Below are 24,621 nucleotides of genomic sequence, written 5' to 3'. Positions count from 1 at the left end.
TATACTATACACCAATGAAAAACTTGGAAAGTTTATTCCATAGATTTTCAGAGTTTTTCATTGGTTCGTTTCGGTTCAAATTCGGTGTAATCTATTTGTAACAGAATTGTAGCCCGAAACTGTAGTATAATTGTTACAATAATACATACTAGGAAACCTTGATATATTCGTGCATGACAGTGAATCAACATTAATATATCAGGACTGTATAACTTATAATATACTAGTTTTACCTATTGATAACAAGATTAATTAATTTCTTTCTGTTTCTAATAAATGTTTTTCTGTTTTCAGCCAATACATAACTTCTCCATTCACCGATAGGAACATAAGAATGCTGTAAAGAAAAACCTTTAATACTGCTGATATTCGTTAAAAAAATGTTGTTTTTGGACATTTACTGTAACAGTTTTTTACACTTTATAATTATTATACATTTAATATTAAACGTACTGTATATTTTAATTGTGGTATGAATTATAATAACTTAAGCGAACTTGGAGAGAAATCGCCTGGAATTTTATGTATAAATTTAAATTTAAAATTGTTTTATCAAAAAATAATACAATAATTTTAGTCTGCCCTGTGGACGAAGAGAAATATTGGTTTAATAGGAGTATATTATGGACGTTAAGTGCAAATCTACCTTACTTCTGGTGGTGAAATTGATCAATTTGATAATCGATTTTATTGCCACATCTCCTGTCTAGGAGTTTATTGAAAGTTTTATGTAAAATTGGCGGCGACATTTTTTTTTGGAATCGGTTTAGATTCAGATTTTTACTTCGAGAGATTACATGTTCAGTGTCTAAATGTAGGTTTTCTATGCTAATTGGAATGGTTCAATCTCTTCATGCTTGCACGAACATTCTTAATATTTCACGGTCTTTTTTCGTTGAATTTTTAAATATGACGAAACCATTTTTTGTTTTTACCGATGTGTTGATGAAATCTTTTTACTGAGATATTTTCATTAATAGCAATAATATTTATGGTATTTTGTACAATTTCTGCCTCACTACTAGAACAAATTCTCACAAAAAACAGACAATGTTGATATTTTTGTGCACTTTTAATTTTAAATCTCATTAATTTTTTATGACCATTTTCAATATTTGATCTCTGTAAAACTACGACTTTTGGGCCAATTCAACTTTTGGTCAAATCTTATACCATCATATCCAATCACCAAATTAAAATTATTTAATCGTTAATTTTTTAGGGCAAAAAAAATGGCCTTATCTTTGGGTTTAAAGTTTTTGGAAACCGTATTAAATATATATTGACAGATTTTATTCATTATTGAAAATTTAATATTATATTATTATAAATGACTTAAAATATGATAATCAAAAAATTTACGATAAATACAAGAAATAATTTTAATAAAAAAAAATGTTTCGGCTACTATTATATGAATTCTTAAAACTATGTACTTTATTATATCAAAAAAGCATATTTAAAGAAAAACAAAAATATTATATTTTATTAATATTATTAATTTATAAAAATAATTTCATAATGGTTCTTTGTGTATCCAATTTTACAGAATATTCGAAAAACACTTTGAGAAACAAAATTGGAAAAACTTTTAAATGGCTGCTATATTTATAAATTTTACTTATAATAATTATTAACTTTAATGTCTTAAAATTAGTGCTTCTATATTTAATGTAACATATTTATGGAATTTTGTTCTATAATTCATTACCTACCATGACTATATTTATTAATAATTTTACGCTAAAACAATCGTTAAAGTTATCCTATCCTAACCTCACATTTAAAACTTCAGTTCTTTAATATGCTGTTCGTTACTGCTGAATCTCACGAAAATCTCTTCGCGCTAATGCTGAAATTTTCACGTCTTTTTTATGAATGTATCATGAATTAAATATATATTTTAAATCTTTTCTGTCAAATTAAAACCCGTTCTTTTAAGATTAATTAGTCAACAGTCTATTTAAATGGAAATGCTCTCTCTTGAAAGAAATATAGATATGGTGACCTGACTCTTCATCCCCCAGACAGTTAATCCCTTGGACACTTGATCCCCAAAGGGTTATTTCTGTTGTACTCTCCTCCATGGTAAAATATTGTCAATAGTTTATTTGTGGAAGTGCTGTGCTCTATGTTGAAAGTAAGATAAATATGGTGACCCGACTCTTGATCCCTCTGACAGTTGATCCCTTAGACAGTTGATCCCTTAGACACTTGATCCCCAAAGGGTTATTTCTGTTCTACTCTCTTCCCTGGTAATATATGAGAGGATATACAGCCGTATAGAAAAATTCGCTACAAATATTTTTGCTAACAAACAATAATGCCGTGTCCCCAAATGCGGAGAAAATATACCGCCGAATAACAAAAGACGACATACTTAAATGTGCAGTCAGCTTAGAAGTACCTAGCTATTCAGATCTGGTCATAAACTACAGCGAGAGCCTCTTCAATTATGTATGACCCAAAAAATTTTACATCAAGTAGCAATCTTCCTGAATAAATTTGAATAACTTAGGACGGGATGTTTCATAGAATTTGAACAATTTGTCAAATTTCAAAGTTGATTTTCAAGTTCTGTGAAGGTTCTGTTGTGATTTCAGTTTTGTGAAGCAACTGGCCAGTGATGATATAATAATAGAACCTTCACAGAACTTACAAATCAACCCGTCCTAAATGATCGCTTTCTACGAAAATATTACTTTTTTTTTGGGTGTAAACTGAATGTAGAGAATTTGTAAGAACGAAAAAAGTGCCTTTGAAGCTCAGCGGTGAGAGCAGTTTCCCAGCTAGTTTGCATTGGTTTGAATACTTCAAATCACCCATACCAAAATTCAACCTGACAAACATACCAATGTGGTTATTTTACCATTTCGATAATTACTTATGACAGTGAATCGTTTTGCACAATTTAATGTGTAAAGTCCTGCCACTGAGAGCTTTGTTATGACCTCTATTTCCGTTGTTACATGCTTTGTAAGAAATAGAGAGGTAACAATACATTTTTCAATGGTATATAATTTTATTTATTTAAGATGTTTCATATAGGTTGGCGAGTTTTGCAGAAATTCAAATGCAAAATCATTGTTTCGAATCGGCGCCATTTTGTTTTTTTACTAATTTGAAATGTTTCCGATAAACGTCAATTTTAGGTCCATTTCAGCTTTTGAACAAATTGTGATCAGCAGAAAAAGCACAACGTCATGTTGTTACGCTTGTCAGCTGTTCATAATTTAATAGTAGTCGCAAACAGACCCAGAATAGACGTTTAATGGGGGCATTTCAAATGTCAAAAAATACAAAATGGCGCTGATTGCCCATTAGTTGATGACAATGTTACATTTGAATTTCTGTTAAATAACACAATCAATATTTTACAAAATATGGTAAGTGTTATTTTCTAATCAGATTATTTATACTTTGTTGTTAGTTTTTACTATGATTATTTTTTGTTGATTTTTTGCTATCATACAAACATGTGCACTTAATTTATATGAAATAACAAATTATTTTTAATAAAACATTATTGAAAATGTAGTACATCTTTCTCATTCCATATTATGTTGATAATACTGCATCATCCCTTGAAGTCACTTAAACACACAAGAGTCCCAACGGTCCAGAGCCACTAGAGCTATGGTCATCCCCGAGTGGGTATGTTGCGAGGTTGAAGGTAGTGGGGAGGAGGTAGTGGAAAGAGACGCGAAAGAGGAAGGTGGGGAAATACTCGACTATTCAGCTGGTCACCAAACACGGCTAAAGTTGTTTCAATTCTGAATGGTGGTCTTACACAAGGGCGATAAAGAGGATATCTTCCACTCTGGAATATGCCGCAAATATACTGTATATTATTTTAAATGAATAAATTGTGAAATAACACAAATTAACCTCTCAGACATAGAATTTTATTTATTATGTGTCCCTTTGAGAACTGTCAGTACGTGATAATTTTTGTGTTATTTACGAGTTTTACTAAAATCTTCATAACTCACGTTTTGGGAAACGCAGCCTCATTCTAAAAAATGTTTTGGAAAGATTATGAAATCCACTATCGCATTGTGTTGTTATACGTAAATATTTGCGTTTCTAAATATACATTTTATGAAAACGTCAAAAATATGTAAAAATCGCTTACCATTATTTCAAAGCCTTGAAAAATGTACTTTTTTCTGAGTAGCATAAAGGAATAACACTTTATATATTGAAGAAATATATTTAAAAACTATTAGTCACCTCAAAATATTAACCGTCCAAACTAAAATATTTAAAAAAAAATTATTTAGAAACGCAATAAATTATTACCGAACATCTTGACAGTTTCAATCGGCTTAGATAATGCACCTCTACGTTCCATAGATATTCTTGAATACAGACGCGTAGCGTTATTCATTATCGATACTCTGTTTTTTAAATCATGGCAATCCGTATACTAGTGATGGAAATAAATCAATTTTTGTAAAATCTCGCGCGTTTACGTGAAAAGACGTTCTAATGTCTTGACCGCTATTATCATATTTACGTCTTTTGACGTTCTAATGTTCTGAGTGGTTAATCAAATAAAACTTACTTGCCCACACAGGGATATGAACCCACGACATCCAGTTTGTTAGTTAAGATCCTTACCCCTCGACCATGGTGAGTCATAACGCAAGCTTTGCTACTGCCCAGACTGATGGACCTCTGTATACATACCTATGACTCTCCAAAACTCAGGTTCACTCCTTCCTTTACTCGAAAAAAAAAAAACCCCTACACAGCATCCTCAAATATGACATGGCCTGGCTGGAAATTATTTATTTTTTCCCCTTTTGTGTAAATAAATAAAATATTTGAATAAAACAAAAATTAAAATAGAATATAAATTTATTAACATGTCAGAACGTCACAAATTCACTGACTCATTTCCTGGTCTGATCCCTTCGAGGATCCGTCTCCGTCCTCATCATCGTCATCCTCGTTCCAGGATCCAGAGTCGTCACCGACCGTGTTCATGATGGCATCATCCATCTCGTCTTCGGAGCCGTCTTCCGAGGAAGTGTCTGTTGGGAGATAATAGAAATTGTCATTTTTTTTTAAGAGATTACGGTGAAGATTCAGATAACTTGGTGACTACGGCCATACATCTGCACCGAGGTTCATACTCAAGTACACGTTGCCAACATCGACGAGGCCAATCTCCCGCGACCAGCCGGGCAAGTTTATTTCCACTTACGTCAAGTGTCATTAAACATGGCGTCACTTTTGCAGACATTTTGTTACAAAACAGACAACAAAAATAATAACAGGATCTAATGACAGGTACGGCAACTGTTTGGTTGTGAGTGAGGTTATGTGACGGTATGTTAGGTGGCGATGCGGGTCTTGTGATTTCAGTAGCGACGAGTACGGACTGTGCGCGACAAGTTGTTTTTGACATGAGTATTGTATTCTTGCAAATCCCTCTGGAAGAAGGGCCTAAGTAAGTCCAAAGTTACGGTGTTTAAAAGAGAGTGAGAGTAGTTTTGTGAAAGATGAATACTTGAAGTTAAATTAATGAGTCTGTGTTTTTAGGAAGTATGTTAACGAGATAGCTGCGTTATCAATTTAAGGCGATGCCATACGTAGTAATACAAAATCATGTGTTTTTAGTTTGAAAATTTGGTCGCCTAGAAATGTTTCAGATGCTTTAATTAAATACTGCGAGTAGAATACATCTTGGCCTTTGAAATAATCGAGTATTTTTTAGATAAGTCTTTTTATAAGCCCAGAAAAAAATAATGTAAAGGCCTATGAAAACTGCTTTAAAGTTCAAAATCTCCTACTGACGAATCCATTTTCGGTTATGATTTTATTGTATAATGTGGCAAATTAAGTTATTTATAAAATGATCGAAAAAAAATTAAATATTTATGCCTGAACATCCACAAAATAAAATAAAAGGCACTTTTTGGCCATGTTTTTTTCTTGCATAAATCAAAACAGGCGGATGGTGTTAAGCGCGAATTTAAACCTTATCGCCATCTACGTAAGGGTTGTTATTGAAAGCGGCTCAATTTAAAATATTACACGACGTAGTGCATCGCCTTAATAGAATTCAGCAGGGTTGACAATATGTTTGCCCATGACGAGTTGGAGAACTGTTTGTGGGATTAAATCAAAATGAAATTTTATCTCTTCTAATTTAAAATTCTCAACGAACAGCATGTGACCAAGGATTCTCTTCTGTATCTATAAATAGTATAAAATAAAGTCGCTATCCTCATCTGTCTGATTGAGCGCTTACTTCTTCTAAACTACGCAACGGATTTTGATAGGGTTTTCACTATCGTTTAGAGAATTTCTTCCAGAAGGCTTATATATACAATAAAGGCATATTATATTTAAAGAAAGTAAAGAAAAGTCAAGTCATTTACAATCCCGAGCAACGCCGCGTATGCGTCAGTTAGTTATTGGAATTGATTGGAATAATAATTGTGATTGACTTTGTGCCTTTATTTAACTGAAATGATTAAAGGCAGTGCGGGTTACCTCTATACTCCAGCGTGGGTTTCTCCTGGCTATCATGGCTCCGGGAAGTGAGCATCCCCAGCCTGGCCTTGAGAGCCAGGAGGCGGGGCAGGGCGGGGGTGCGGGCGGCGAAGGCGGACAACAGCGGACGCGTGTTGGTCAGCTGTTGGTTGAGCAGCGCGGAAGAGCGGGCACGGCACAAGGCAGAGGCCCACACACAAGCGGATTTACAACTGGAAGAATTGGAGAGATTGTTATTTGATAAGTTGAGAATTGAAAGAGTATCATAGGCATCCGGAACGCCGTTGTCCAGGAAAGAGGAGGAGCCTGGATCATCAGAACCATCACAGCGGTAACAAAGAAGAGCGAGCAGGGTAAGTTGCCATTTAACCACTCAGAACATTAGAACGTCAAAAGACGTAAATATGATAATAGCGGTCAAGACATTAGAACGTCTTTTCACGTAAACACGCAAGATTTTACAAAAATTGATTTATTTCCATCACTAGTATACGGATTGCCATGATTTAAAAAACAGAGTATCGATAATGAATAACGCTACGCGTCTGTATTCAAGAATATCTATGGAACGTAGAGGTGCATTATCTAAGCCGATTGAAACTGTCAAGATGTTCGTTAATAATTTATTGCATTTCTAAATAATTTATTAAAAATATTTTAGTTTGGACGGTTAATATTTTGAGGTGACTAATAGTTTTTTAAATATATTTCTTCAATATATAAAGTGTTATTCCTTTATGCTACTCAGAAAAAAGTACATTTTTCAAGGCTTTGAAATAATGGTAAGCGATTTTTACATATTTTTGACGTTTTCATAAAATGTATATTTAGAAACGCAAATATTTACGTATAACAACACAATGCGATAGTGGATTTCATAATCTTTCCAAAACATTTTTTAGAATGAGGCTACGTTTCCCAAAACGTGAGTTATGAAGATTTTAGTAAAACTCGTAAATAACACAAAAATTATCACGTTCTGACAGTTCTCAAAGGGACACATAATAAATAAAATTCTATGTCTGAGAGGTTAAGCAACAGAATAACAAATTAATGTTGTTTACTGGAGTTTAATGTGGTAATTTAACAATTTTACAGTGAAAAATAAGGTAAATATGTACTAACTTGCTTGTCTTTCCAGCCAACATGGTGGTAAGGTGTTCCAGTAGCGCAGGCAGGTACTGAATGGGTAGTCGGTTCATGGTGTTGAAGGCTACTTCAGGGTCAACACACTCAAACACCGTTTGGAGTAGTCTATAAACAAACAAATGTAATATCGTCAGTGTAAATTCAATGCCACTGAAGAACCATTTGATGATTTGTTGGCAGCATAGGCGAATGACAGATTTTTTCAAGTATCTACGGTTATGTTCAAGGTGTTGCCGTTTTTTGATGATTTGGTACCGTTACAAAATATTATTTTTCTCTAATGGCAAATATGAAATCGTAAGTATAAAAATAATGATTGTGTAAAGCAAAGATTTTTTAGATGGGTTGTGTGAAAAGTCCAAAGGCAACAATAATTGAAAATGGATACGCCCATAATGCAATCGGCTGTCTCTTCATTGATATTAGGCATATAAATAATTCATGATTTTAGCACTCTATAAACCCTTGGATCTTTTTGTGTCCTTTTATACAGAGAACACCAACTGCAGTAGAGAATTTTTGTGTCTTTTTATACACAGAACACCAACTGCAGTAGAGAATTTTTGTGTCTTTTTATACATAGAACACCAACTGCAGTAAAGAATTTTTGAGTACTTTACGGCACAAGCTGATATGGACTCAAAGGTCTTTTTGTATTACATTGAGATATATGATTTAGGCGGTGTTTGAAATTGGCAACACCACGCTTTGTATTTTCATTTAAAAGTTTACCATCAATACTTCCAAATAATTATAATATATTCCAAAAAGCTATTGACCGCCATTAGTTTCATGTTGCAAAAGATTTGTCAAAGTTCATGAATTTTTTTTAGTGTGAAATTATTAAAAAGTGAAGTGACGATAACTTTTAAAATACCATTGTCTGTGACAGACAATGCTATATTTTCGTTGCTTGACCTATTTCAGCATATCACTCGCCATACATTCTCATTGGTAGTGTATGGCGAGCGATATGCTGAAATAGGCTAAGCCACGATTCGTGTAGCGTAATGTGTCGCCTACCTTATGTAACTAAGTATGTCAATAGTTTTGTACTAGCAGTATTTTTACAGTTTACAAGAAAGAACAATCGGTAAGCGACAAAACAAAAATGTAAATGTGTTTGTAAATTGAAATTTTATATATTTTTAATTTGTATCTCCATTAGTAACATTATAATCTCAAAGAGTCTTCCATCTGCTTTCAAAACTGTGTTTTATTTTGGGATATGTTAAAAAAATGGCTAATCTTTTTGACAATTAATATCAACAAATCTTTAGAGCACAGGCGTCAGGTAGGTATGCTGTCCTTGTTCTATCGGTATTACAATGGAAGATGCTCTGAGGAACTAGCGTCATTGATCCCTTCGGCACCGGTGCGTAGTCGGGATACACGCCAAACGCGCGCCCAACATTTGTACACAGTTGACATTTGTCACATGAGAACGGGTCGCTTCTATGATTCGTTCTTAAGTTCAACAGCTCGGCTGTGGAACGAACTGCCGGCCTCTGTGTTTCCTCCCTCCTACAACATGGGACTCTTCAAGACCCATGTTCACTCCTTCCTCTCCACAAAAAGACCCTCCACACAGCATCCCCAAAGATGACATAGGCCCTGAGGGAAATTATTTTCTTCAGGGCCTCCTGTGTGGAGTTAATATAAAAAAAAAATTTAAAAAAAAAGGAATATTTCCTAAAAATTCATGAATCTGACTGGCCTTTTAACACCTCGACTCCGGTGATGGGTCTGATTTGACCCAGTGTTTTAAAAAAAAAAGATTTTGCCGCAAATATCTCGTTTAGGCTAATTTCCTTTTGTCTATTCTTTCATCAAATATTTACCCACATTTCGACTCAAAAATGATTAAAATCGGACACGTTTTAAAAAAGTTATAAGAATAATTGTGTATAAAAACACGCAAAAACTCAATTTCTTCTCAGTTGAATTCGAGCAGCCGACGAAACAGAATATCTCTCGCTCTGTCCTTCCGTCTTTGTCTCTCACAGTCCCGCGCAGATGTTGTCAACCATTCGGGCACATTTCTAGTATTGTGATTTTTGTTTGTGACTTTGTTTTAATTTTTTTTTTTTCGTACCGTACGAACGCAATGAATTATTTATCTGATAATGAGATTGAAAAGCTACTTAACAGTTCGAACAGTGAGATCAGTGATGAAGGCGACTTGGAATTCGAAACAGAATTTGAAAGTGATCCGGAAGAAATATTGGTAGAGGAAATATCTGATCGCTTCCGCTATATTTTTTAGCAATATACGTTTCGATGACATTTATTGAATGATATAATATATCGATGAATTATTTTTGTGAATTTTAGCATTTTTAATATCTTTTAACTAATAAAAAAACTGTTAAACTTTTTATAATTGGTAGTGCTATATAATTATTTTGCTGCTGAATTTGTAATAATAAATCCATTTGGTGTTTTGTGTATGTATATAAATTTTATTAATCGTCGAATCATTTTCGTATTTAGAATATTGCTTTTATTACGTTTTTTTAAATGAAAATTGTTAATTTAAATTTGTTTTGTTGAAAAATAAAAGTTTTAGTATTTTTTAATGTGTGTCATTCAATGGTTTTAATTGTGACAAATAAATGTGTGAGGAATGTAAATACTCAACTTGAATTAGAATGCCATTATATAATATTTGCATAAGCAATCATCGTTTAATATGGCTATAAATTGAATTTATTTTCTCTTTACACATCTTTCTATTAGATGTACAGCCACAAGGAAGTTATCAAATAAGTGATTTATTTCTGGTATTTTAAATAGTACACGATATTCTTGTAAATGCACACCATCGAAAATTTTAATAATTATAGAAATAAAAATGTTTGTTTCCGCTGACGAACGCTTCCTGTCCCCCTCTCCCGCACTGCCCTCCTCATTCCCCTGACCATCACCCAGCACCCGCATCGGCCGTGCGTCGGGGCCGTCGTCGATTCAGTCGTTGATTAGCTGTTGCGCGGGATGTCCGCGCCGCTGTATAGCGACGAACCGCAAAATTTACGGAATACTAATTTCTAAAACTTCCATCTTCATACAAGAAACACAAGGGATATGTTATGAGTTAATGAGGAACTACATAATATCATATAAAAGTAAGGATATGAACGAAAAATGCATAAAAAGCCTTTTAATTTCATCATTTCAGCCGGGTCAATCTGGACCCACCATCGCCGGATGTGTTTTATTTTGAACCTCCGGGTATTACGTGTTAAAGAAACTTTAAGACAAAATCTCAAATGTTTGTAAGAGTAGTGGCAGGACTATAGTGTCTTCCTGCAGAATTGAACTCACTTGGGATCCTTGGAATGTAGAGCCTGTACGAGTAGCTGTGCCATGTTCTTGGTTTCCGGTCCGCTTTTGACACCGGTTCCAGTTTGGGCGAGGCTAAGGTTTGCTAGTCGCATCTCCATTGGGATATCAACCTGACAACAAATAATTATTAATTATAACTTTATTAGAGAAAAATTTAAGGCAATGCTATTCCATGTAATGCAAAATCGTATATCCCCAGATATATTTTTAAATATATCGCTAGAGATATTACAGATGCAGTATTTAATTAAATACTGTGAGTAGAAGACGTCTTAGATTAACCGTAGTGCTGTAACCGGAAATTCTATTTGTAAGCCTAGAAAAAAATTCTTTAAGGCGATGCCATACGTAGTAATGCAAAATCATGTGTTTTTGGTTTGAAAATTTGGTCGCCTAGAAATGTTTCAGATGCTTTAATTAAATACAGCGAGTAGAATACATCTTGGCCTTTGAAAGAATCGAGTATTTTTTAATAAGTCTTTTTATAAGCCCCGAAAAAAATAATGTGTAAGGCCTATGAAAACTGCTTTAAAGTTCAAAATCTCCTACTTACGAACCCATTTTCGGTTATCATTTTATGGTATAATGTGGCAAATTAAGTTATTTATAAAATGATCAGAAAAAAATTAAATATTTATGCCTAAACATCCACAAAATAAAATAAAAGGCACTTTTTGGCCATGTTTTTTTTGCATAAATCAAAACAGGCGGGATGGTGTTAAGAGGGAATTTAAACCTTATCGCCATCTACGTAAGGGTTGTTATTAATAGCGACTCAATTTAAAATATTACACGACGTAGTGCATCGCCTTAAAGCGTAAAATCTTCTCCTAACTTGCAAACCTTTTTTCGAATTTGCTTTTATAGTGTATCGTGGCAAATTAAGTTTTAGACTTCAGAAATTTCTGTCAGAACCTTCACAAAATAAAATAAAATGTTTTTGGCGACATGCATAACTGTGTCAAATATCGACTAAGAACTACCATCAAGATCTTCTGAGACGCCCTGGGTATGCAGTGTATTCATGTTACATTTAGTTTTCCAGTAATTTAATTACTGGAAAAGTTAAAATTACTAGTATAACCAATCTGAAACAAGTCCAAGTTGTACAAAACGCAATTGTAAAATTACTAGTCGTCCCTAATATTTTTAAACAGAGACATAATACACCGTTGCTGTTTCAGAGTGCCAAAATTTTACCTGTTAAGGCTATTCTATGGCAAAAAATCATAATTCAGTATATATTTACCCCGCAGCATAAAGAAAAATTAGAACATAAATACAGTACAAGATTCACGCGCAATGACGGGTTAATAGTTCCGAAATTTAATAATAAATACGGACAGAGAACGTTTGAATACAACATACTGAAGATATTTAATTTATTACCTGACACTATAAAGCAATGTAAATCTATGAATAAGGTTAAATATATGCTGAAAAATTGGCTATCGGAAAAAAAATATTTGTTTTAATATGTATGAAAAATTGTATGAAAAAATTGTTAATTCTGTAGATATAAGATGTAAATTATAACTTTAAAAAATGTATTTGAAACTAACTTTAAGCACCTGTTGACAAGCCAATTCAATCGGCTTAGCAGGACTTGTTTGTTGATATTATGTATTAACTATTTAAAAAAAAAAAAAAGCTTTTCTGTCACCTGCGGCATGCTTTTTAGTGGGATTCCTCCTTGATTTCATTTATTCGTTCCCTATATGTTCTTCTTGTTAGTCTTATTAATCTTTTGGATGGTGTCCAAATAATGCAAGAATTTTATGATTCATTTTCTACATTTTAATACTAATTAAAACTCTAAAATGATGAATGTAAGTAAGTCTAAAGTAATGGTGTTTGAAAGAGAGAGTACGAAAACAGTGTGCAATATAGCTGTGAATGAGGAATACTTGGAGCAGGTGGATGAATTTGTGTATTTAGGAAGCATGTTTACGAGAGATGGGAAGGCTGACAGAGATATTGAAAGAAGAGTAAATGCAGGTAACTCCATTAATGGAGGACTGAACGCAGTTGGCGCTAACAAAAAAATGTCCAAAAAAGCGAAGTTAGCAGTCCACAATGGAGTGCTGGTACCTACCCTGATGTATGGAAGTGAGGCATGGAACTAGCAGAGAAAGGATGAAAGTAGATTGAATGCTGTTGAAATGAGGTCCCTGAGGAATGTGGATATCCGCAAAGAGTGCAAGGCTGATGTAAGCGTAATGAGTAAGATCAAGAAAGGGACGCTTAGATGGTTTGGGCATGTAGAGCGAATGAGCGAATGAGCGAAGAAAGGAGTGTAAGGAGAATATACGATGCAAATGTGAATGGTAGCAGAAGTCGGGGACGCCCGAGGAAGACATGGCACGATCAAGTGAATCAGATACTTGATTCAGGCCATGTCAAGAGTCAGAATAATAGAAGAGTATGTATGAGACGATGTATGAATGTGAATGAGGCAAGGAGTGTGTGCCAAGAGTTGTTTGGCGGTCCGTCCTCTCTGCCTACCCCTGCGGTAAACGGCGTGATGGTTAGTTAGTTAGTTTTTTTAGTTTAAAAGGGAGGATTATTGATGCTGTTTTATATTAAATGAATAAAAGTCGCAATAGCTATCATTGGAAAGATTGATTATACCTTCTTGGATCCAAGGGGTCTTTTGAGGTCACCATCCCCCCTGCCCATGGCCGAGGTCAAATACACCACGGAGTTATCTTTACTATCTCCGTCCCGTATTTTGGTAATGTCTTCGCTACGCATCTTCTGGTTTTCTTTCTTACCCTCCTTTTCTTTGAAGGTCCGGATTAGGACTTGTGTTTTTTCCGATGTGTCGGCTGTCTGAAAATGAAAAGATAAAATTATTACATATTGGGGAATGTGGTTGGGTTGTTAATTGAATACTTTTCTTCTTTGTATGATGGAGGTCAAAGTGGAATGCTGAGGTTATTCCGCCAATCGACGGCAGCACAGATGTGCATCCGAGAAATTTTACGGCGCGTTCAGTTGTTTGAATATGTCCACATTCACACAATACAGAATCGTTAAGGCCTCATTTGTGCACAAGACATGATTGCCAAAAGATAATAAACAACGGTTTGGCTCAAATCAAAGCATCCTAAATGGTAAGACCGGGGCTCAACAGACTTTCAAGTGAGAAGAGTCAAGTCGTCAAATTAATTAGGGACCTGTATAAAGTGGGGTGGGGGGGAGGTTGTGGCTAGATAATATCTGAGAAAAACAAAGATTTCAATACAGCAATAACTGGTTCCTCCAAGAAATAACTTTTAGATTTCGATACAGCAATAACTGGTTCCTCCGAGAAATAACTTTTAGATTTCAATACAGCAATAACTGGTTCCTCTGAGAAATAACTTTTAAACTATGAATATCAATAGGGAATTCTCTTCACACCAAAAAATCACTTATTATTAATTATTCACATGTAAAACACTTCAGACACAAGAAAATATAGTTTTTATAATTTTCAAAAATCATTTATTAAAGTTATAATGACTTTAAAAACAGGCGCGAACGAAATATTTCTATGCAGCTAAAAACGCCCGGTGATTGAGCAAGCGTTCAAGGGCGAACGATGACGTCACTGTTGACCGGCCCGAGGAGATCCTGCAAACCGATGGCGGCAGCAGCGGCAAAGGTGTGACGTAGCGGTCAAAATGGCGCATGACCGTTTTCAGAGATGAAATAGCATGCAATTTTTAAAGCAACTACAAAAAATTGAAAATGCATTTAAAAAAAAAGAAAAAAAAGAGGCACATAATAAAATAATTATCTTTATTGAAATAAATTATTTACAAAATGCACGAGAATTCCCTATTCTGAATAGAATAACAAGCTAAAAAGCCGAACCATATTTTTTGTTTAAAATTTTGAGCTAAATCTATTTCCAAAAGAACCGAGTTGATATCAATGATGTAGTTCGCTGCTGAGAGACTTTTGGGGTATTATGCCATGTTGCTCTTCCTCCTTATTTAGCTAACATCTCGGACAGCATTACAGTATAGAAATTCACAAAAACCCCATTAATATAAATAGACAGTGGGGTTAAGCTTAATAGTTTATGATATCTGATAATCGATGGCTACACCAAAACTAACCACTGAAAACCACATTAATTTAACTAATTATTATACTAAAATACTGGCGCTGAGAGGATTGATGTGCGCAACACCGTGTCACTTTCACATACATAAAAATACACTTCACCACAATCTACATGTCTGCCCTGATGATGGACACTGCAATGCTGTCCGAAGCGATGGCTAAAGAAGAAGGAAGCGCAACACGACATGATACCTCAAAAATAAATCACAATAACTCTTGATTTAATTATGTATATAAAAGTTTGGAAATAAAAACTCCAAAGATAAAAACTTACGATTCTTTCAAATTTCAATCCGCCGCAGAAAGAGTACCCCACCAGGACTGCGTCACCCTGCAACGTGCCGCAGACGGCCGCGGCCAGCTTCACCTGGCTTTTCTCCTCGCTGACTACCTGAATGGTGGTGTCCGGCTTTATCGGCTTGGTGGAGGCACTGGAAACGGGAGGAATAAGTTACTATATGGAATTCTCAAGCGATGGCCTGCAAGACGGAGAAATTAACTGCAGATTAGATGTAGTAAGTGGACACTGTCACCTCACTTACACACCTGATACCTGCGGCTGTTGGAAGTGGAAGCAAACATTAATAGCTGGAGATAATAACACGATAATAGACTCTTTCATTAATACCATTGAAAGAGTCCAACGCAAAGTTTTGAGGTGTATTAATTTTAGGATTGGAATACCTTTAGAAACAATAGATTATGATTTCTTATTATATTCATTGAAATTGCTTAGTGATAAAAGAAAATTTTTTGATCTTATATTTTTATACAAAATTATAAATTATCAGTTGGATAGCCCTGACATATTAATGTTGATTCAATTTCATGTACCTACCATTAGATCAAGGTCCTCTAGTATGTATTATTGTGACAATTATACCACAGTCTCAGGATATAACTCAGTTATAAATAGATTGCACACACTTGGGAACTTTTATGCTAAAATCGCAGATACTTTTAATATTCCCCTTGTAAAGTATAAAGCTGCACTAATAACACATTTTAACGCCACTTATTTTAATGAGGTTCTTTCTTCTTTCTTTACTGTTATTTTATTCGTTATAATTTTTAAATTTTATTTTTTTTTTAAAAAGAAAGACAAACATTCCCGGGTTACGAATAACCCAACAATGTTTGAAAATCTCCTACTACCACCACAGAAAGCCGAAAATGTTGCTTGTGTTGTGATGGAGGACTTAGCCAGCCGAGGAATCGAACACGCGACGCTCGGGTGAGACCCAAGCGCTATGCCCACTCAACCACTGACCGGTCTTATGTTTTAACTAAATTTAATTCTTTAATTTTTCTCATCAAAATTTAATACTGCACTTTGTATATGTAAAAAAATACAATAAAAACTTTGTATGTAAATGGCACTTGTGTCGTAAATTCTAAATAAATAATGTCAACAGGATGAAGAAGCACCCATTCATCTATGAATGGCAATGTCCCGCCTTGATGGGAACAAGGCTCAGAATCCTGAGGAGTTGAATACCATGTTGGGGAACCACCAGACATAGCACAGAATGACAACCCTGGTTAACTTCTGGCTTCATTGGCCAAGTCTATTTTTATAATAACTTACTTGATTATTGCAAGATATTTTTATAGTTTTATTATATTTTCATACAGCTAAGGCCGGGTTGTTTTACAGTAATTCAAATGTAATCAAATGGCTATTCAGAACATTTTGTTTTTAAAGGCCGATTCAGCTATTGAAGAAATTGTGATCAGTTTTGTGATAGGTAAGTTTTTAGATTCTCACGGCCAAAAGCATTTTTGTTGTTTGTTTTTGGGGTGTTATGCCGTGTTGCGCTAACTCCTTCTTTAGCCGACGTTTCGGACAGCGTTGCAGTGTCCATCATCATGGATCTACCGGATCTGCCCTGATGATGGACACTGCAACGCTGTCCGAAACGTCGGCTAAAGAAGGAGTTAGCGCAACACGGCATAACACCCCAAAAACAAACAACAAAAAAAGTTTTGTGAAGTTTGATCAAGCTTATTACAATTTGATAGAAAGCTAAAACAAACCTAGAATTGGCGTTTAACAGGGACCTTTCAAATGTCGCTGAATGGCCATTTGATGATGTGAATTTCTGCAAAACAACTGGGCCTTATTGTCCTTCACATTGGATCTAAATAAATATATTAAAATAAGATAAAGAAGACAGTTGCAAGGTATATGGTATATACAGGGTGGCCACAAAAAACGGATTTCAAAATTCCCTGATAATTCCAGGTTTTCCAGGGCAGGTTCTATATTTTTCCCTGATATGTTTTATTTTGGAATAAGGACATATCGTTCAAAATTTTATTTTTGAAACACAATTTTCATCTACGCCAGAAAATTAGAACAGATGCATAAATAAAGGGAATTCCGTCATCTAAAGCATTTATTATTTCCTTGCACCACAATGATCTATTCAAAACAAAATACACTTATTACAAATTTATGATATTTCGCCTGAAGACAATTTGTGTACAAATGAAAAGACCAGACAAAAATAGACAAATAAACAAAAGTAAGTACAGTAGAACCCCGATAATTCGAAAAAACGCGTAATTCGAAATTTTCGCCAAAAAAATTTCCACAGAAAATTTTTTTCATACAAATTTTTTTTTAATTCGAAATTCTTTAATTCGTAATTCGAAATTTATTTTTGTCCGCGGAGAAAATTTGTTCGTGAAAATCGAAAAAAAATGATTTTTGCGAAAATAAATCATAATATTTCGTAAATCTGAATCTAAAAGTCAGCCGTGGCGGTAAAACGCCAAAAAAATTATTTTTACGTGTTTATACATCGTCCTAATTAGTATTATTATTTTATAAATCTGAATCGATTTACACTGGAATGTTTTATTTTTTCAAATTTATTTCGAATATCCGAGTTTGAAGGGCCGAGAAAATACGTTTTACGCGGATATATGTCGTAGTTTTACGAGTTTACACCAAATATCTGTATTTAAAGGGTCGGCCGCGACGAAACTCGGCCGCGAAATTTCGATTTACGCGTAAATGTATCGTATATTTACGAATTTATTTCGAATATTTGAATTTAAATGGCCCGCTGCGATGGAAATCGGCCGCGAAATTTCGATTTACGCGTAAATATGTCGTATTTTTACGAATTTATTTCGAATATCTGAATTTTAAAGGGCCCCCTGCGACGGAAATCGGACGCGAAATTTCAATTTACGCGGAAATATATCGTATTTTTACTAACTTTAATTCGAATATCCGAGTTAAAAAATACGGCGCGACGGAAATCGGCCGTAAAATTTCGATTCACGCCGAAATATGACATATTTTTACGAATTTACTTCAAATATCTGAACTTAAAAGGCCGGCCGCGACGAAAAACTGCCGATAAAATTCGATTTACGCGAAAATATTTCATATTTTTACGAATTTACATCAAATATCTTAATTTAAAGGGTCGGCCGCGACGGAAATCGGCCGCGCATTCTCGATTTACACGGAAATATATCGTATTCAACGGAAATCGGCCGCGCATTCTCGATTTACACGGAAATATATCGTATTTTTTTCGAATCTGAATTTTAAGAGCCGGCCGCGACGGAATACGGCCGCGAATTCTCGTTTAACGCGGAAATATATCGTATTTTTACGAATTTAAATTCAGATATTTGAAATAATGGGCCGGCTGCGACGGAAAATTAACGCGAAATCTCGATTTACGCGGAAATATATCGTATTTTTACGAATATCTCAATTTAAAGGGTAGGCCGCGACCGAAATCGGCAGCGAAATCTCGATTTACGCGTAAAAATATAGCATTTCTACGAATTTATTGCGAATATCTGAATTTAAAGGGCCCGCCGCTACGGTAATCGGCCGCGAAAATAAAGAAATAATTGGTATTAATACGAATTTACAACTAAAATACCACCCGGATTTGAAGAGGCGGCCGAGAAAATCGATTTTCGGCGTATTTTTTTTTTTTCATAAAAATTCGAATTACGTGGGAATTCGTTAATTCGAAATTTGATTTTTGATGTCCCGTGGATTTCGAATTAACGAGGTTCTACTGTATTGACACTTTGTAAAAATGTTGATAATGATGATCTTTAAATTTTATTACGACCGTACTGGGTGTCCGACCCTGACACTTTGTTGTAACTTTGCTAGCTTTTTCTTTACAAATTTCGCACCTAAATAGTTCCTATAGGGTAAAAACCAAGGCGGGTGGTTTACGACATGATTGTGTTGCAAGGGCTATTTACGAAAATAATAATAAAAAAATACCTACTTATCTAGTTTGTCTTTGTCGGCATATCTTTTGTTACACACGCCGCAAGTAAAAGTAATAAAACACAACTTTGGGACTTCACAAATCGTAAATAACGAATTTCGTTTTATTTTTGGAATTCCCTGATATTTTAAGAATATTTTAAAATTCCCTGACATTTCCCTGATAATTCCCGGTTCGGTAAAATTCCCTGATAATTCCCGGTTTTCCCGGTTTTCCAGGTCTGTGGCCACCCTGATATACCATATGTGCACTTATTCACAGATATAATAAATATGTTGACAAGTAAAAATGACAGGACAGAATAATATTATTTTCTTGCCTCGTGAATAGAATATATTTTAGTATGCTATGAGCATTTTTTAAGCCACAAAATCCCACGAAAAGAAAGTATGTTTTCACATTACCCGTTAGGCAAGGCTGGCATTCAACAGATAAAATTTTACATTGCCGATGGGCAATGTCAGCAGCAGCAAGAGTGGTTAAAGGAACTGGCTTATATCAGGAGAATAATGTGAAACATGGGCCAATGCATGATAACAGAAAAAAAAAACACTATGCTCAAAATGTTAAAATTACATACCCATTTAAAGTGTGTTCATAATAGTGAACAACTCCTCTTCTCGTAACAGCAATCATTTTAATTTCTGAAGTACCATCATCCGAGGCCCTGACGCAGACCTGCCTCGCTATGTCCTCCATGAGGAAGTTGCACGAGGGTCTGGTGGAGACGGCGCTACTGCTGCTATTATCTGTGCCGGTGGTATCCTCATTAGAGCCGGACTTGGTTCGGCTTCTCCGCTTGGCCGATTTGGACTTGGATTCGATGGAGGTGTCTGCTTCCAAGGTTTTGTTTAGGTCTTCCGGGGTGAGGGATACGCTCCAGAAGCTGAGGATTCTGTCTGTCCTGGAAGGGGAAATAAATTGTTAAAAAATACATTACATTAAAAAAAATATACATATTATAATGTACAGCCAAAATAAGAATTATGGCTCCCTTATCAGACACTGATTTTCTGAAAAGGTATACATGACCAAATATGAACTAACTAACCATCACGCAGTTTCTCTGCAGGGGTAAGCAGAGAGGATGTATCGCCAAACAACTCGTTCTTGAGACACACTCCTAGACTCATTCACATTTATACATCGTCTCATACATAATCTTCTATTATTTTGACTCTTGACATGGCCAGACTCAAGTATCTGATTCACTTGATCGTGCCATGTCTTTCTCGGGCGTCCCCGACTTCTGCTACCATTCACGTATTTGCATCATATATCCTCCTTAACCATCTAAGCATCCCTTTCTTGATTTTACTCATTACGCTTACATCAGCCATGCACTCTTTGAGGATTGAATGGTCCGTTTTCGGTTGAGTGTCGAGGGAAATAAAAGGTTTACCCCAGCAGAGCCCCTAGTGCTGGGGTGAGGTCTAAATACTCCGAGATTTTATACAGAATCAGAGCTTGAGGAGTGAATGAATGTGAACTTACTTGCTACCCGAGATGATATAGAACCTTCCGTCCTGCGAGAATGACACTGCATCCAGATGGCACACGTCTCCTGCGTGGCCCACCATGGACCTGAGGATAGTCTTGGAGTCCAGGCACCAGAGCTTGAGGGTACAGGCTGCTGTGATGAGAAGTTTGCGTGCTGGGCCTTGTGCCTGAAAGATGATTCAATTTATTGAAATAATTTTTCAAGGTTATAGCCATCAATGTAATGTTTAGTTATCCAAGAAGAAAACCATACTAATAAATCTAAAAGAATCATGAAACAGAACAAGACAAGGAAAATAAAAAGATGGGTAGAACCAATATACATCTTTTGATAGACATGCCCTAACAAAATCTGAGTATCATTTCGATGAGCTGGAGGCAAACTATGTGACTACATTTTTGGCACCAGCAGGATTCGAGAATGCTTTGTATAAACTACGACATCGGTCATATGTTGACTGCTGACGAGCGCACATCAAAATAACCAGACCCTGCACAAAAAAGTTTGCTAAAGTAAGGCAATGGTTGGCAGCGCAGCCCAATGAGTGATTTTTCAGCGAACGAACTGAAGGTTCTCATATAAAATAAAGTTGGTTGTTTTCAGGTGAAAAAATATAATAAGCAGTAATTGTTGAATGAAACACTAGTATATATTGAATTATTTCGCGGATAAGAGACAAGCCGCCATAGCTCAGTGGTTAGAGCTGTCGACCGGAAATCGAAAGGACACGGGTTCAAGTCCCGTTGGCGTCATGTATCTTTTATCAGGAGATTTTTCAATGTGGATGAGTGTTTCAGGCTAATAATTATTGCTTATAAAAATAATTGAAGGTTCATTTTTAACCGAACCGACTAGCTTAGCAAACACTAAAAATGTGTGAGGTGGGTAAATTATAACACCTTTATAATTTATCCCACGAAAGTCAGAAAAGTCCCACAAAGGACTGACTGCTCTGCAAACCATTGCCTTACTTACTTTTTTCTGCGCAGGGTCAGGTTAATGCGATGTGCACTCTCCGATGTTCAAGGTACAACTGATGTAGATTATTCAAAGCACTCACAAACTCTCCTGTAGTAAAAAATATGGTCACGTGGTTTCCTTCTAGCTCTGGGGTTCCCAACCCCGTGCCCGCGGGCACCATGGCGCGCATAACGATTCGTATGTGCCCGCCACTATTCGACAGTGAAATAATTTTTTCTTAAACATTAATTAAAAATGTGAATTATTTTTATTTATTTGTTTGAGTTTTAATTTTTTTTAAGAACCTAGGTTTATTTAATACGTTTGTATGTTTGCGATATTGTATGTATGAGTGGTTCCTTTGCTGACAGTACTTGTCGCAACCTGCCTAGCGGCGAGCCAGACTGCACTCTTCACACTAGCCAGGAACAAAGAGTTCTATTTGCACATCACTCCTTGTACACGCAGAAAACACAAAGTGAACGAACGCCACGAACTGAGCCGATGATCGCCGAAGGCACCAAAACACATGGCACATGACTCTGCCAGCTCTGTCTGTCAGTGAAAGCAATAAGCCTGGCCCCGACAGCCAAACTGACAGTAGTCACGTGTTCGTACCGTCCCGATCGGTTTGGTGATCATCGGCTCACTTCGGGTTTTCGGCGTGTACAAGGAGTGATGTGCAAATAGCATTCCCCGCCTGTAACCGCGTTGTTGTCATTTTGATTGCGATTGCTGCCCCGAGTTTGTCGATTAAAAATAGGTGGTGCCCGCCACCCTACTGATATTTTAGAATGTGCTCTAGAGTACAAAAAGGTTGGGAACCCCTGCTCTAGCTCATCGAAATGATACCCGGATTTTATGTTCGGGCAAGTCTATCAAATTGGATGTCTTGGAGGTTTTAAGGTAGTTTTTAGGTTAAAAAGTTGAATTGTTTGTATGGAGTTTACAAATGTTAAAAAAAAAATGGCGATGAATAGTCATTTGATGACTTAGTCACCTGCAAAACTGAATATAAATAAATATATTAAAATAATATAAAGATGACCGTATGTACTCTTGTTCACAGATCAAATAAATATGTCAGCAAGACAAAACGACAGGATAGAATAATATTAAGGTACATTATTTCCTTGCCAAAACAACAAAATATATTTTAGTATGCTTGGAGCATTTTTAACGTACAAATTCCCAAGAAAAGAAAGTATGTTTTGACATAGCCGGCTGGCATTCAACGGACAAAATTTCAATAGATTTCGACAACACAAGAGGTTGAGTATGTCTGGATATTTACCAAAGAAAATGTGGAATTACAATTTTAATAAAAGTAATAAAAATTTCTTACTTGATAATTGGGAATTTTAATGGCTGTCGTCTTTGCAGACTGTGTTCCCTTTTCAAATTTGCTCATTCTGAACTTTGTTTTCACTGACCCATCTTCTATACTCCAATGGCGAATGGTAGAATCACTGGAACACGTGAACAAACCGTGTTTTTTACTCCAATCCATACAGTTGATGTCTTGTTCCCCCGGTGTAGGGCTTGGATCCTCTAGTACAGATTCAACTTTGGCATGTGTAATGGAGTAAATTAAAACTTTTCCAGTAGTCGAGCCGAACGCTATGCAATGCGTAACTGTTCGCGCTTCGTTTTCTTCTTCCGGGCGGGAAGATTTGCGCTTTCTGCTTTTCCATTTTGGATTTGACTGAAATAGGAATAAAAAATGTTTTATTGTGTTTACACTTGGGTTTTTATGTTACTTTTGTGTCGGTCTTGATGTGGATAAGTATTATTTAAAGCCAGGTATATAAGAAATCAAATATTAAATGGTGGGTAAGTAATACATAATATTATCCGAATTATGTTAAGCTTGTAGAAAGCTATCAAAACAATGTAAACTGTAAAATAACAGTGGCTCTTTCACACTTTTTAGAGCAATTAGAAAAATTCTTGAATACTGTGAAAGGTGTTTATTATCATGCTTTTTGAGGAAGTAATCAAATATTTTAAGGTTAAGTTGACAAGTCAAAATATCAATTAAAAACAAGGTGGAACACAAACAAAACTCTAATAAACTGCTTGAAGCCTGTCAACAATAGACTCATTGATGATTTTCAAGTATTTAGAAACAAATACGTGTGCATTATTTATCATGATTTATTCGAAAACGTGTTCATACCGTTCCTGAGTCGAGTTGAATCCAATAAAGACATGACAGCGGAGCACTGAGATGGAGGTCTGGTGTGAATTCTTGCTTAAGGACATTGGTTTCCGTGTCCCATATCCTGCAGCGTCCATCGTTGCCAATTTGCGAGTAATATTTGCCGTCTTGTGAGAAGGCCGAAGCCCCCATGCTCGCAGACACAGACATTTTTATTTTGAGACAGTTCAGACCGTTCAGACTTCAGACAGTTCTTCTCGCGGCGGACTAGAGGTGAGGCGTATTTATCGTACCCAGTAAAAGTACCGGGTATTTTCATGTGATACTTTGTACTTGTGAAAAATCTCCAAAATACTCACAAGCATTTTATACTGGGACTAAATATTGAGGTACTTTTACCAGGTATTTTCGACAGGTATTTTGATGGGTATTTTTAATAGTTACTTTTACGAGATATCTTTGATAGGTATTTGTAACAGCATTTTTTTTATGTATTTTCAATGTAAGGAATAATTTTTCACAGCAGTTCTCTAACAACCCCCCCCGCCATGGATTTTTAACATTCTGTGGGGAAGTATATATCTGATTTTTTTAGTGGGAAT

The 24,621-nt window shown here is 35.5% G+C and overlaps 2 protein-coding genes across 9 annotated transcripts in view; one reads left to right on the top strand and one right to left on the bottom strand.

The window, feature by feature from the left end:
- LOC149409637 (uncharacterized) overlaps nucleotides 1–3,537 on the top strand; it is a 135,074-nt gene extending 131,537 nt beyond the window's left edge. For all 8 annotated transcript variants that reach the window (XM_089649620.1, XM_089649622.1, XM_089649621.1 and 5 more), the window contains one exon: nucleotides 295–3,537. Coding sequence is in view for 1 of the 8 variants with exons in the window: in XM_089649623.1 (XP_089505749.1) it covers nucleotides 295–343 (49 nt within the window). In the remaining 7 variants the exon portion in view is untranslated. The remainder of the gene's footprint in view (nucleotides 1–294) is intronic.
- Nucleotides 3,538–4,845: 1,308 nt separating this feature from the next.
- LOC149409636 (WD repeat-containing protein 43) lies at nucleotides 4,846–24,281 on the bottom strand. The gene is made up of 10 exons (XM_089649411.1): nucleotides 24,038–24,281; nucleotides 23,204–23,563; nucleotides 20,892–21,064; nucleotides 19,978–20,301; nucleotides 15,392–15,548; nucleotides 13,633–13,833; nucleotides 10,981–11,111; nucleotides 7,633–7,761; nucleotides 6,508–6,719; nucleotides 4,846–5,039 (listed from the first exon to the last, which is right to left on the bottom strand). Exons 1-10 carry the CDS (start codon nucleotides 24,227–24,229, stop codon nucleotides 4,891–4,893), a joined length of 2,028 nt encoding a protein of 675 aa, XP_089505537.1. The 5' UTR covers nucleotides 24,230–24,281; the 3' UTR covers nucleotides 4,846–4,890.
- Nucleotides 24,282–24,621: the final 340 nt, after the last annotated feature.

This window comes from Hesperophylax consimilis, chromosome 30 (genome assembly GCF_061612785.1).
Source record: "Hesperophylax consimilis isolate HC1 chromosome 30, BYU_Hcon_1.0, whole genome shotgun sequence".
Lineage (NCBI taxonomy): Eukaryota > Metazoa > Arthropoda > Insecta > Trichoptera > Limnephilidae > Hesperophylax > Hesperophylax consimilis.
Note: the sequence above shows the minus strand (reverse complement) of the source record. Positions and strands in the feature narration are given on the sequence as shown.